General features: G+C 36.3%; 1 protein-coding gene across 7 annotated transcripts in view; it reads right to left on the reverse strand.

The window, feature by feature from the left end:
• The window catches only part of CFAP20DC (CFAP20 domain containing), a 282,945-nt gene that overhangs the window by 179,450 nt on the left and 90,839 nt on the right, over nt 1-12,656 (reverse strand). For all 7 annotated transcript variants that reach the window (XM_036870092.1, XM_036870091.1, XM_036870094.1 and 4 more), the window contains exon 5: nt 8,285-8,399. In XM_036870092.1, the coding sequence (XP_036725987.1) occupies nt 8,285-8,399 (115 nt within the window). The remainder of the gene's footprint in view (nt 1-8,284; nt 8,400-12,656) is intronic.

The following is a 12,656-nucleotide window of genomic DNA, read 5'->3' on the forward strand; positions in this document are numbered from 1 at the left end:
GAAACTTTCATTTCAACATTGTATTTTTCCAAATTTCTTTTCATAGTTTCCTTTTTCCATTGGGGTTTCTTAATTTGCTCCCTCATTATGTTCAAAATTTCCTTTAAATCCTCTAATATATTTATAATAGTTATTTTAAGGCCCTTGAATTTTCATTCTGTGATTTTTCTTCTGGTTATGGATCATGTTTACCCAGTTCGCCTATCTAGTATCCGTTTTTAAAAAATTGTATGCTGGATGTTATGGCTACTATGTTTTTGGGCTTTTGGATTTTGTTGCTTTTCTTAAAAGAGTCCTAAACATGTTCCAGGTGGAAGTTAATTTGCAGATCATCTTGATCTTTTGCTGTGAGTTTTTATATTTGTTAGGTCAGGTCTAAGGTGACCTTTTCTCCAGGACTAGATAAGCTCCATTTCTAAGTAATATTGTCTTTCTGGAGTTTCTCCTGTATGTGTTCAGTGATACCTCTTCACTCTGGCCAGAACTTGAATATCTCCTAGCCCTGTGTGTCACAGCTGCTTAGTAGGTGTTCTTTCCCCAGGGGCTGGTCTGTGATTACTTCATGGGGTCCTACTGTAAGCATGCACAAAGGTTCAAGAAGACCCTGATGCATATTTCTGAAGCTCCTCTCAGATACACTAACCTACAAATTCTGGCTACCTCAGTCTCAGTCATCCTTAACTCTGATCTCTGTCTCTATTCAGCAAGATGCCATGCTCTGTCTGGGCTCCCATCTCTGCACTGCAGTCCAGAATGGGCCTTCAGAAAGCTTGGGAATATAGGACTCATCTCATTTGTTTCTCTCTTTTAAAAGTATGTTGCCTGCTATCCAAATGGTTGAAAAGTCTTACTTCAAATATTTTTTCCAGTTTTATATTTGTTTACAGTAGGAAGGACAGTTTGATACCAGATATTCTGTCATGGTCAGAAACAGCAATCTAAGCAGTCATTTAAGCTCCTGCAGGATATTTCCCTTGTTGGTAGCACATCTACTTTGCCAATTTCCAGCCCTAGATTAATTCAGTGCCATTTTCTCCCTTTTTTTCACTGATTTAAATCCTGAAGTATCTTTTTTTTTTTGAAGTATCTTTTATATCTGTTCTCCTCTTCTACTTCTTTGTTGCTACACTAATATGACTCACCTGGACTTTGCACAGCCTTTTAATTGGTCTCTCTGCCTCTAGCTCTTTTTATTCTGACATTGTACTCATTTTCTAGAATACAGATAATATTGTGAAACTTCTCCACGTTAAAATTTAAAAAGAAATCTCTAATGGACTAAAAATTTAAATTTCTTATCATGGCTTTCAAGGCCCTTCATGGTTTCATCTAGTCTTCTTTTCCAGCATTGTGATTCTGTACATTCCCATTATACAACCCAGTTAAGGAATCAAACGTGACGTGAACTTCCATGCTTTTAATTGTGTGTATTCACAATTTAGCACAAATATCTCCACTTATAACAAGCTCCAACTTGGCTAGAAAAGTCTGATATTTTCCTTTAGCAGCATTTGTTTCCTAAGACTAGTTTGGTGTTAACCACTGCCCATCATCATTAACTTGTTTATATGTTTGCCTCCTTTGCCTATTATCATCTCATGGATGAAGACTGTGCACCATTCACCTTTGGATTCACATCTTTTGGCACAGACCTTGGCCTACAGCAGGGGCTCAAAAGGTATTTGTTATTTGAAATAAACTGCAAGTTCAGACATTTATTATGATAACATATTCACAAATTAATAAACATGGATTCAGGTCAAGAGAAAATAGTAAAATGATAACAATATCAACTAACACTAACTAAGCACTTACTATGAGCTTGGCACTACTCTAAGTAATAACTCATTTAATAGTAACAACTCCTCTATGAAGTAGGTTCTATAATTCTCAAGACCTAACCAATGAGGAAACTGAAGCACACAGAGATAACTGACTTGCCCAAGGGCCCACAGACAGGAAGTGACAGCTAGGTTTCAAACCCCTACAATCTAGCTCTCAAGGCCACATTTTACCTCTAACACTACTCTGCCTGTTCAAGTGATTTGAAAATAGGGTGACCTAAAGCTGGGTAATCATTCATTTTCCAGAACAAATATTTTTATGTAGTTGTCCCTATTTCACATAACCATTCAGGGTCAGCAGAGAAAAGCATGAAACTGCTCCTTCTCCCAAATCTCTTCAACACCCACATTAGACAGGTGAGTAGAGAGAGTGAAAAACAAGTATTATTAAATGATATGCACATGAAAACATGTACAAACCCTCAAATAAGTACCACAGACACTACAGTGGATTCTAGGTTAGAATGACTTCATTGAGAGACATTCTCTAACTATGTCTTAAATATACATCTAAAAAAATCTGCCTCCTCCATTCTCTGTTCATTCAATGGCACTTAAGAAATTAAATACTGTTAAGAACCAAAAATTTCCAAATCATTGGCTCTATGGGAAAAATGATCTTTGAGGGGAAACTTTAAAAACACTATGCCACACTTTCAGTTTGTAATAAAATCTATAACATATTCCATCAGAGTTGTGGTTCAAGAAAGTACAACTCCTAAAGAGTAATTCTATCTATCTAAATGACAAACACTGGGTATTTAAGTGGAAAAGGTTACTAAAAGAATTTGGCATTGTAATTTATCATACTACTTTGTTATATCTCCAATGAAAGATTCATTCTCAGCAATATCTCATACCTGAACTTCCTATTCAAATGGAATTAAATTCACTGGACATTAATACATACTCTGGTGGCAAGACATTGATGTTCATCTGATACCATCACCAACTAACTGAAATTATATTAAAGAAGTAGTAAGATTGATTTCAGTGAGTCTTGACTAAGTGGCTACCCCCACTGTTTAATATGATGGCTATTAAGTTTTAAAACTGTTCTTGTCATTGAAAACCTAAATTAAAAGTATAAATTTTTATAATTTATATGTTAAAATGAATCCATCATAATTAAGAATAACATGAAAAATAAAATTTTTTATTTGTAAGGTTGAACATTCTATGGTAACTAGAACAGTAAGTGGCCTCTAAATAAATATTCATGTTGGTGTGGCTATAAAAATATTAACTTTATTTGCTGCCTCTGGTTATGTGAAGGCTTTAGCTAAAGAACCAAGGCAAAGTGAATCATCTGGCAATTATCCTCTAAATCAGGGGTTGCAAACTATATGCCTAGAGGGCCATGGCAGGTCACTTAAATGAGTGAAGCAGGAAGGGTCTGACTGCACCCACATCCTTATGAGTGGAGAGGACTGAACTTCACAGGAGAGCTTAAAGCTCCATTAAAAGTGTGCAGTTGCCACTCTGTTCTAGCTGACTGCTTGCTGTGCAAGAAAGCAGACTCGGTGTTAACTTCTGATTTTTTTAAAAAAGCGGTCAGAAATTTTATGTGAAATCTCCTGATTTACAAATGTTAGCTGAAGTGCTTTTAAAATACTGTATTTTGAGGTTTATCACCAAAATATCTATGGCTTTTAAAAAGTAGAACGAAGTGAAGAGTGCTTTGGCAAAAAGCAGAGAACTGAGGCCAACATCACACCAACACCAGGGAGGACCCCAGGCATGGCATTTTAAATGGGTGGAGGGCTCTCTGTCACTTTGCTGCTCTCTCTAGAAATTTCCCTTAAACAAGACTCAGCTTTAATTCAATAAGGGCTCATTTGGAATAGACTATGTTAGCAATGGAAAGGAAAGACCCTCCCTCTGCTGCTGTAGCATCTCCTGGATTGGGAGGAAAGTGAGGGGAAATGAGAGCAAGTATTAGAACCGAGTTTCTTAATATTTGCTTGAGTACTCCTGGACATTTATGGAATAGGCAGGCACATTTAGAAAGCTTATACAATTTGTCCATGATAAACTCATTCTTTTATCTCCCAAGTCAGGAGGCACATTAAGACTTGTCAATTTGTTCAACAAACATTTATTGAGCACTTACTATTTGCCATGTACATAGGGACTAGGGATAAAAACCAAATGAGTTATGCTTACAGCCTAAAAGGGGAGACAGGTAAGTAAACAGATGATTAAAGTGCAGGGTGAAGAAGTGTTATAAGAATTATGAATTTGTGAATGGTAATGATGCGCTGTACCGAAAATGTCTAATCAATCAGCAGAGGGGAAATCATGGAGGGTGTCCTGGAAGAAGTAGCACCTAAAGAGCAAATAGGAGATATAATCCTTATTTAAAGCTTGGTCCATGACAGGCATTGTTCTAAAAGCCTTATGTTTATTAACTCATGTAAATTCCCACAACAACCTTAGTAGTATGCATACCTCATATTATCTGCATTTTATAAATGAGGAAAATGAACACAGGAACTTGCACAGGGTCACATAACTAGTAAGTGTCAGAACTCAGATGCCATGCTCTTAACTCCTATGTATTATTTACATGTTTATATTTCACAAAATATAGAATAATTAGGACATACTATAAGTAGCTATGATTTGATGATTTCATTGGGATGGGAACACTATAGAAACAAATATCTTGTCTTTGCTTAGGACTGCCTTGAATTACGTGAGCAATTTTTCTAGATTCAAGACAAGTTCTAGATATTTTGCTTTTCAAAATTTAGCATGAGCTGAAGTCACCTAAGATATAGATACCAGTTTGATTTTTTCACATTAAGATTTTTTTTAAAAACAACTACATGTAATTTTCATGCCTGCCATCTCCTTTCTTTTATATTTTCTATTGAGCTGTCTCACTGGGGATGAGAAGATGAGGTAGATAGATGAGCTAAGACACACTGCCCCACAGGGCCTATTACGGCTATTTTCTTTTTAGTTTAAATAGTACATTTCTTATGTCATTAGACACCTGGCACTGCTAGCACATATTCCTCTTAAAGACTCATTTATTAAATATGAAAGATTGTTCAATGAAGTTTACTTCCTATCTCAGCAAGATATTTGTGTGGTTTACTTTTAACAGACAATATTTTTTTTTCAAATATTGTATTCCCACAAATGCCACTGGATGAAGGGTACACTGTGTGTGTGTGTGTGTGTGTGTGTGTGTGTGTGTGTGTGTGTGTGAAGATTATAGCCATGTACAGAATGATCAGTTCAGATTTTAATATGATATCCAGAAACTTCAGAGTTAGTTAACTGACAAGGGTGACTGAACTCACAAAAGCAAGGTAATGACAAACCTGATTTATTAACCACACACAGAATAGTGTATTAGTCTCATATATGGTTTAACTCTTGGAAACCACCTAACAATGAACTCTAAACAATCTTAGATGAATAAGGAAATCATACCTAAATATAAGAGGATGAATATAATTTCATTTGTAAGGCACTAATGCACTTCCTTAACGTCTTAAATGATTTAACTTTCATAATTGAAGTATTTGCATTTAATCTTTGTGCATTTATGAGTGTTTAGTACATAATGAATTAAAATAATTCTACTGCAAACAGAAACCATCAATTTATTCCAAAATCCAGCACCTATCTGTTACTGGGCTCAATCTCCAGGTTTTCCAGACGTAAAACCTCAAAGTTATCTTTGATTCCTCCCCTCTATTTATATCTACTTGAACATGAAGCCCAGTGGATCAGCCTACTGAAAGCAATGGTCAGGATGCTTTCATGTCTCCATCTTCCATTCGCACGGCCCACTGTCCTGACTCCTTCCTCATACACCAAAACTTGTCAATGAAGTTACTAATGGCCTCCTGATTGCCACATCCCAAATACTTTCACATCTTGACATTTTCTCTTACCAAAACTTCCTTGGTTTCCACCACACTTTACTTTGCTTCATGATTCACATCACTTTCTCATTGTTGCCCTGTCTCCTTCGTGGATTCTTCTTCCTTTGCCCATCCTTTTTCTTGGGTAGGCCCTTGCATTTCCTCCTCTAGCCTCTTTTGTTGTTGTTGTTGCCATTCTTACTCTCTGCAGACAGGCAATTTCATCATTCTCATGACTTTAAGTGCCACCTGTATGCTGAAGAAGCCCAAATATCCAGCTCATACCTCTCTCTAGGACTCTAACATATATGTACCCCCCAAATTCTCAATCTGAATGTCTCAGACTCTTTTATCAACATTTCCATCTTCCCTTTCTAACCTTGCTCTTTCTCCTGGATTTCTATGTATTGATTCTGTCACCAGTCATCCAAAGTAGAAAGTCAACTGAGAGTCATCCTTGACTTTTCCTTCTTCTTCATTTCTGACATCTAATTAATCTTCAATTAAAATTTTTAGTTATTTTTCAACTCTGTTTCCTCATCTCCACTCTGATTTCTATTTTCTAACTTTAGGACTCATCTCTCTTACACCTATATCATTCATCTACTCATCCATCCACTTACATAATTACTGAGTGCCTAGGAGGAGCCAGGTACTGCTCTAGGCACTGGGGATACGAGAGTGACAAAATGACACAAAACCCCTCTTACCTTCTTGTGAAAATTGCACTGACTTTCTAACTGGTCCTGCTGGCCTCCAGTCTCATCTTTCCCACCCATCCTCCAAAGCGATGTTCTATCTAAAATGCAAATCTGACCATGCCCCCCTGCTGCAAGCCCTTCAAAAGCTCCCTATCACCTATGAGATAAAAGTCCAGGCTCCCTGGCTACAAATATAACGCCTACCAGGAGGTTGCCCTGTTTTCTTCTCCAGCCTTACTACTTCCCTACTATTCTGGTCTCTCTTCAGCAACACTGTATTATTGGACGTGCCTACACATCTCATGCAGCTACTCTTAATGCTACTCTTTCTGTTCTAGGAATACCACCCCCACTTGAACTGGTTAGTGCCTTCTCTCTTCTTCTAATCTTTCAAGGCCCAGCTCAGGCAACCCCTTCTTCAGAAGCCCTTCTCTGATCACTCCCCTGGAGCTCCACAGTTCACTGTGGGTCTTGCTCTTACAGCATGTACCACATGATATGGAAAAGGTCTGTTTAAATATGTCTTAGCTCATTGGACCATAAGCTTCTGATGTTACCTTACATCCATTCCTCTACTGCTACTGCCCTAGTCCTCATTAACCCTAATCTGGAGTACTGCACATGTTCTCTCCATCTCCATTTTCCAGCCCCTCTAAGCCATTCCAAATGTCACTACCAGATTAATCTTCCCAAAGCATAGAACTGACTGTATGTTCCTCTCCAAACCAAAAGCTTTAATGGCTTCCTTTTCTCTGCTAAAGTGGCTCCCAAAGAGTGGAATATGCACCATTTGTGAAATGGTTTTAGATGGTACATGGGCATGGCATTAAATGACTACAGATCACAGAATAAAAATTTCCCTCCATCAGTTTTCTTTCAATCCTAATTATGCCCAAGAAAAAGCCTGAACATGTATCTAACTCTTGATAAACTATTGTTAATAAAGAGCAGGCCTCAGGACAGAACCCTAAACAGGAAACAGTACTTAGCTAGACTTTAAAATACTGTTTTGTTTTCAGTATCTTTATTGTTATGGTTAATTTTTATTTCCAGAAAGTTATACTGGTTTTCCATTTATAAGTGTGATATAAAGTTTTTTAAAAAAAATAAATTTATTTAAGTCAAAAAAGGCTGAGTTGGTTTAAAGGAGAGTATTATGTACATACTGGAACAGGTAGTACACAAACATGGTAAAGTCATGAGAGTAGTAGTGAAATGACTAACATTTGAGAAACACTAGTCAGTCGTATCAGGCCCAAACTTACTAGTCTGTAACCTACTGCTTACCTACTTATATATTATGCTGCTTTAGGTCGCAGAGGTTACACAAATCTCCCAACCTATATCAAGCTCTTGGATTATAGAACTGAGGTTTCCTTAAGGCTATTTTAAAAAATCTGGCAACAATGATGAAACATTCTCTGTTCTCCAAATATGTGCTACTTTCCAGCCTCTATGCTTCTACTCATGCTGTTCCTTCTGCTTGGAATGCTCGGTTTTTCATTTCTACCTGTTGAAATTCTACAGTCCTTCAAAGTCCATGCCAAGTGCAATCTCCTTCATGAAGCCTTTCCTTGTCCTGCAGTCAGATGGATTTCTTTCCCTTTCACTGTACCAATAGCACTTACTCTCTCTACTGTGCTGCCAATCACAGTATTCTAGATATTCAAACAATTATATTCTCCCACCTAGTAGATCTTAAGCTCTTTCACTGGAAGGAAAAGAAGAGTATAAATTTCTATTCATTTTTAATACCACCATGGAACTTAACAGAATGTCTCATACACAGAGTAGGCCCAGAATTAATATTTGCTGAAATAAATTTAATATTTTAAGCAATATTCATGACACTTACGATTTTGCGTTTGATCATGAAGAGTGGGATTTTTGCATGAAGAGGGGTTGAGGACAGTTCCTTATGGACTGTTGATAAATACAATCTTCTTTTTATGTTCCTTAAATCAGTAATTCTGAAAAAAGAGAGAGGAGAGAAGAGAAGATTCCCATCAATATAATAACCATACTTCTTTGGATAATCATCAAAGTAATATAATTTATTATATAGGCCCTTTCCAACAGGGAGATCAAACACAGAATTTAAAAATTGCCTTTTTCTTTGAAGAAGTAATATAATTTCTTCCTTAAGTTCAAAGTGTTCACAAGCCTGAGTGTATAAATTCACTTAATATGCTAATTTATTTCAGTACTCTACCCTATATTTCCAGTCTTCCAGCCTATGAAAAAATTCAATTTGTATGAACTGAGAAACTGCTAGCCTTTAATAACCATGCTTGTTCCAGCTCCTTAAGCTTGTGTTATCTTGGGACATACTGTCACCTACTAAATAGGAAAACATTATGGGTTTCTTTCTCTAAAAATTCACCTGTCATTTTATATACGCTCTTAGTCTGCTTATAGACAGACACAAAACGCTGACTGTCGGTTTCACTTTCCAAGCACATATCTTCGAACCAGAACTATAATACACAAGTTTATTGCTCACTACTCAGGTCAACCCGCAGTGATTCCAAGGACACTGAATTTGAACATCTTTAATAGATTTAGACCACAGCCATGATCACAAAGATTAGGTTTGCTTCAAATTGATAGAGGCTCATTTTTATGTTCTGCTTCCTTTAGGTCTCAGAGGTAACACAAAAGGCTTAAAATCTCCAAACCTGTCTCAGGCTGCTATATTGAAGAATTGATGCTTCCTTAAAAACTGTCTTTTTATTGGAGAATAGTGATATTTCCCCCATTTTTTAGCAACTCTGTCTAGGTGTACTAATTGCTAATATTCTACAATTAGTAATTCCTCAAGAAGACATTTCATTCAAATATGCTGCTACCAATATTTACAGTGTAATTAACTATAGTGTAAATCAACACAGCCTTCTCCAGAGCTCTTCCTTGCCTATTTGCACTTTTCTAATCTCATTATTTCTTTCCTCTAAAATACTAATACATATTTTTTTCTGTAGAAAAACTATCATTGAACAATGTTAAGAGTAAGTGCAGCAAAAATTAGATGACCTGATTTCAAATATGCCCCAGACCTAAAAATTCTACCCTGCCTGCACTAAACAATATCATAAAAAAAAAAAAAAAAAGGTTCTGATGAACCTAGGAGCAGGACAGGAATAAAGACGCAGACGTAGAGAATGGACTTGAAGACATGGGGAGGGGGAAGGGTAAGCTAGGAAGAAGTGAGAGAGTAGCATTGACATATATACACTACCAAATGTAAAATAGATAGCTAGCGGGAAGCAGCCGCATAGCACAGGGAGACCAGCTTGGTGCTTTGTGACCACCTAGAGGGGTGGCATAGGGAGGGTGGGAGGGAGGCTTAAGAGGGAGGAGATATGGGGATATACGTATACATATAGCTGATTCACTTTGCTATACAGCAGCAACTAACACAACATTGTAAAGCAGTTATACTCCAATAAAGATGTTGAAAAAAAAAAAAGCAATAAAGCCTTTCAATCCATGGTCAGATGTAAGGTTTAAAGTGCAGAAGTGTTAACACTACTGAAGTTTTACACTTACATGTATAAGTAAATATAGAATATTTGCCCTAAGGTAGTGTCTTCAAAGTGGGATGAGCACATGGGAGAGGAGGAAAATATTAGAACCACCTTTCATACCATCCTTTTAAAATGTTGTATTTGTGTATGTTTCATTACATATACAGTACAGCAACATATTTATATATATTTGAAATAAATAAATGTACCCATGTGGTTAGTGTGCTCAAACATTTTACCAATAGGATTCAGGATCAAATATGTCTGGAAGGTATTGTCATAAGGGATGCTATTAAGTCGCTTCTATAAGAAGTTCTGATTAGGAAATAAAAGGAAAGACTATATAGCGATTCTGGAAAGTAAAAGAGAACAAAAAATTCCCTTGCATCAAACAAAATGTTTGATTGCAACAACCAAAAACTTACGTGAGACACAGTTTTGTTAAGGTTTGCTGTGTTTGGAGGGATAAGACTATGTCATTTTCATTTGAATTGGTAAGGACCGAACTCCAAACAGAGGAACATCTGAGTATAGTCCCATTTTATCAACACATGGAACAATAGGAACATTCATTCATTCATTCCTTCATTCACTCACATATTCAACAAATACTCCCTAAGCCAAGCAACACCCTGGGAATATATCGGGGAATACAACAGTGAAAAGGTCAAGGTCTCCACCCTCCAAGAGCTTTTATTCTAGTGGAAAAGGCAGGTGAATAAAGTATAAGGAGACAAAATAAATGCACGTTATCCTAAATGCAATGAAGGAAACAAAAAAGAGATTGAACTAGAAAATAACAAGAAATGAACTACTTCAGACAGTAAAGCCAGCAGGGCTAGGAATTAATAGGTAAGGGAGGGACATGAGGTAGAAAGGAGAGGTAAGAGCCAAATCACGCAGGGCCTTTATACTAAGGTAAGGGGTTTATAAATTTATTGTGCACAATAGGAAGCTTTAAGAGGGTCAACATTCTACCATGCATGATGAATGGATATCATAAAAATAAACCGATGTGGTCTCTTTTATTTATTGGGGTAAGATATGAGTAACTGAAATGTACAGATTTTAGTGTTCAATCTCATGTATTTTGGTAAATGTGTATACCCATGTAATCACCACTCCAAATAAAACATAAAACATTTCCATTACCCTAGAAAAGTTCCCTCCTGGTCCCTTTTAGTCAGTTCTCACTCCTGATTTTATCACCATAGATGAATTTTGTCTGTTCGTGAACTTCTTATAAATGGACTGATGTAGAATATACTCTTTTGTGACTGGCTTCTTTCACTCAACATGAAGTGTTTGAGAGTCATCCACGTTGTAGTATGAGTCAATAGTTCTTTTTTTATATTGCTGAGTCTTGTATGGCAATACAACAATTTATTTATTCATTCTCCTGCTGATGAACATTTGTTTCCAGTATTGGTTTTTTATGAATAAAGCCTGTGTGACTATCTATGCTTGAAGAGTCTTCTTGTGGACGTGTCTTTTCATTCTCTTGAAAAGCAGGAATGGGATTTCTGGGTCATTGGGGAAGATATATGTATAACTTTATAGAAACAGTTCTCCAAAGTGACTGCAGTGGTTTCACATCCTCACCAAGTTTTGGTGCTATCAGACTTTAATGTTAGCCAATTCTAGTGGGTATGAAATAGATACCACTGTGATTTTATTTGCATTTCTCTTATGAATAATGACATTGAATGCTTTTATATGTGTTTACTGGTATGTCTTGCAAAATATCTGTTAAGTCTTTTACTCAGTTCTTATTGGTTGTTTCCTTACTATAATTCTAAGAGTTCTTTACATATTTTAGATACACATCCTTTGTCAGATATATCTATATCTATATCTATAGCTATATATCTATAGTGAGTATTTTCTTGCCTGTTATCTTAATGGTATATTTTAAAAACTTTTTATTTGGAAATAATCTCTAAGCTAGAGGAAATATCAAGAATAGCAAACAGAAGACTCTTATATGCTTTATCTAGATTAGCTTATTGCTTAATGATGACTTTTAATTAGCAGAAGTTTTTAATTTTCATGATGTCCAGTTGATCATTATTTATAGTAGTGCTTTCTGTCTTAAAAAATCCTCACCTAGTCCAAAGTTGCAAAAGTACTTTCCTTTGTTTCCTTCCAGATCTTTATAGCTTTAGTTTTTACATTTACATCTACGATCCATCCCACATCAAGTACTTTATATTGTGTGAGGTACTGGGTGTGGTTCCTTTCTTTCTGTATGTTTATCCAGTTGTCCCAGCACCATTTATTAAAGACTCTCCTTTAGTCACTGAAATGCCTTGGTACTCTGTTGAAACTCAATTGACTATAAATGTGTGTGGTGTGTGTGTGTGTATGTGTGCATGTGTTTGTCTATTTCTGGACTCTCTATTGATCCATTTGTTTCATTTATCCATTCTTGCACCAATGTTATACTGCTTTGATTACTGTAGATTCACAGTAAGTCTTAAAACTAGGTAAAGAAACTCTTCAACTTGGTTTTGTTCAAGGCTTTTTTGGCCCTTGCTTTTCCATATAAATTTTAGGATCCACTTACCATTCTCTGTTAAAAAAAAAGCTGTTGAGAGTTTAACTTGGATTGTGTTGAATCCATAGATCAATTTAAGGAGAACTATATTGAGTCTTTCAATCTACTTACATGATATATCTCTCCATTTATTTAGGCCTTGT

This window comes from Balaenoptera musculus, chromosome 11, assembly GCF_009873245.2.
Source record: "Balaenoptera musculus isolate JJ_BM4_2016_0621 chromosome 11, mBalMus1.pri.v3, whole genome shotgun sequence".
NCBI classification, from domain to species: Eukaryota; Metazoa; Chordata; class Mammalia; order Artiodactyla; family Balaenopteridae; genus Balaenoptera; species Balaenoptera musculus.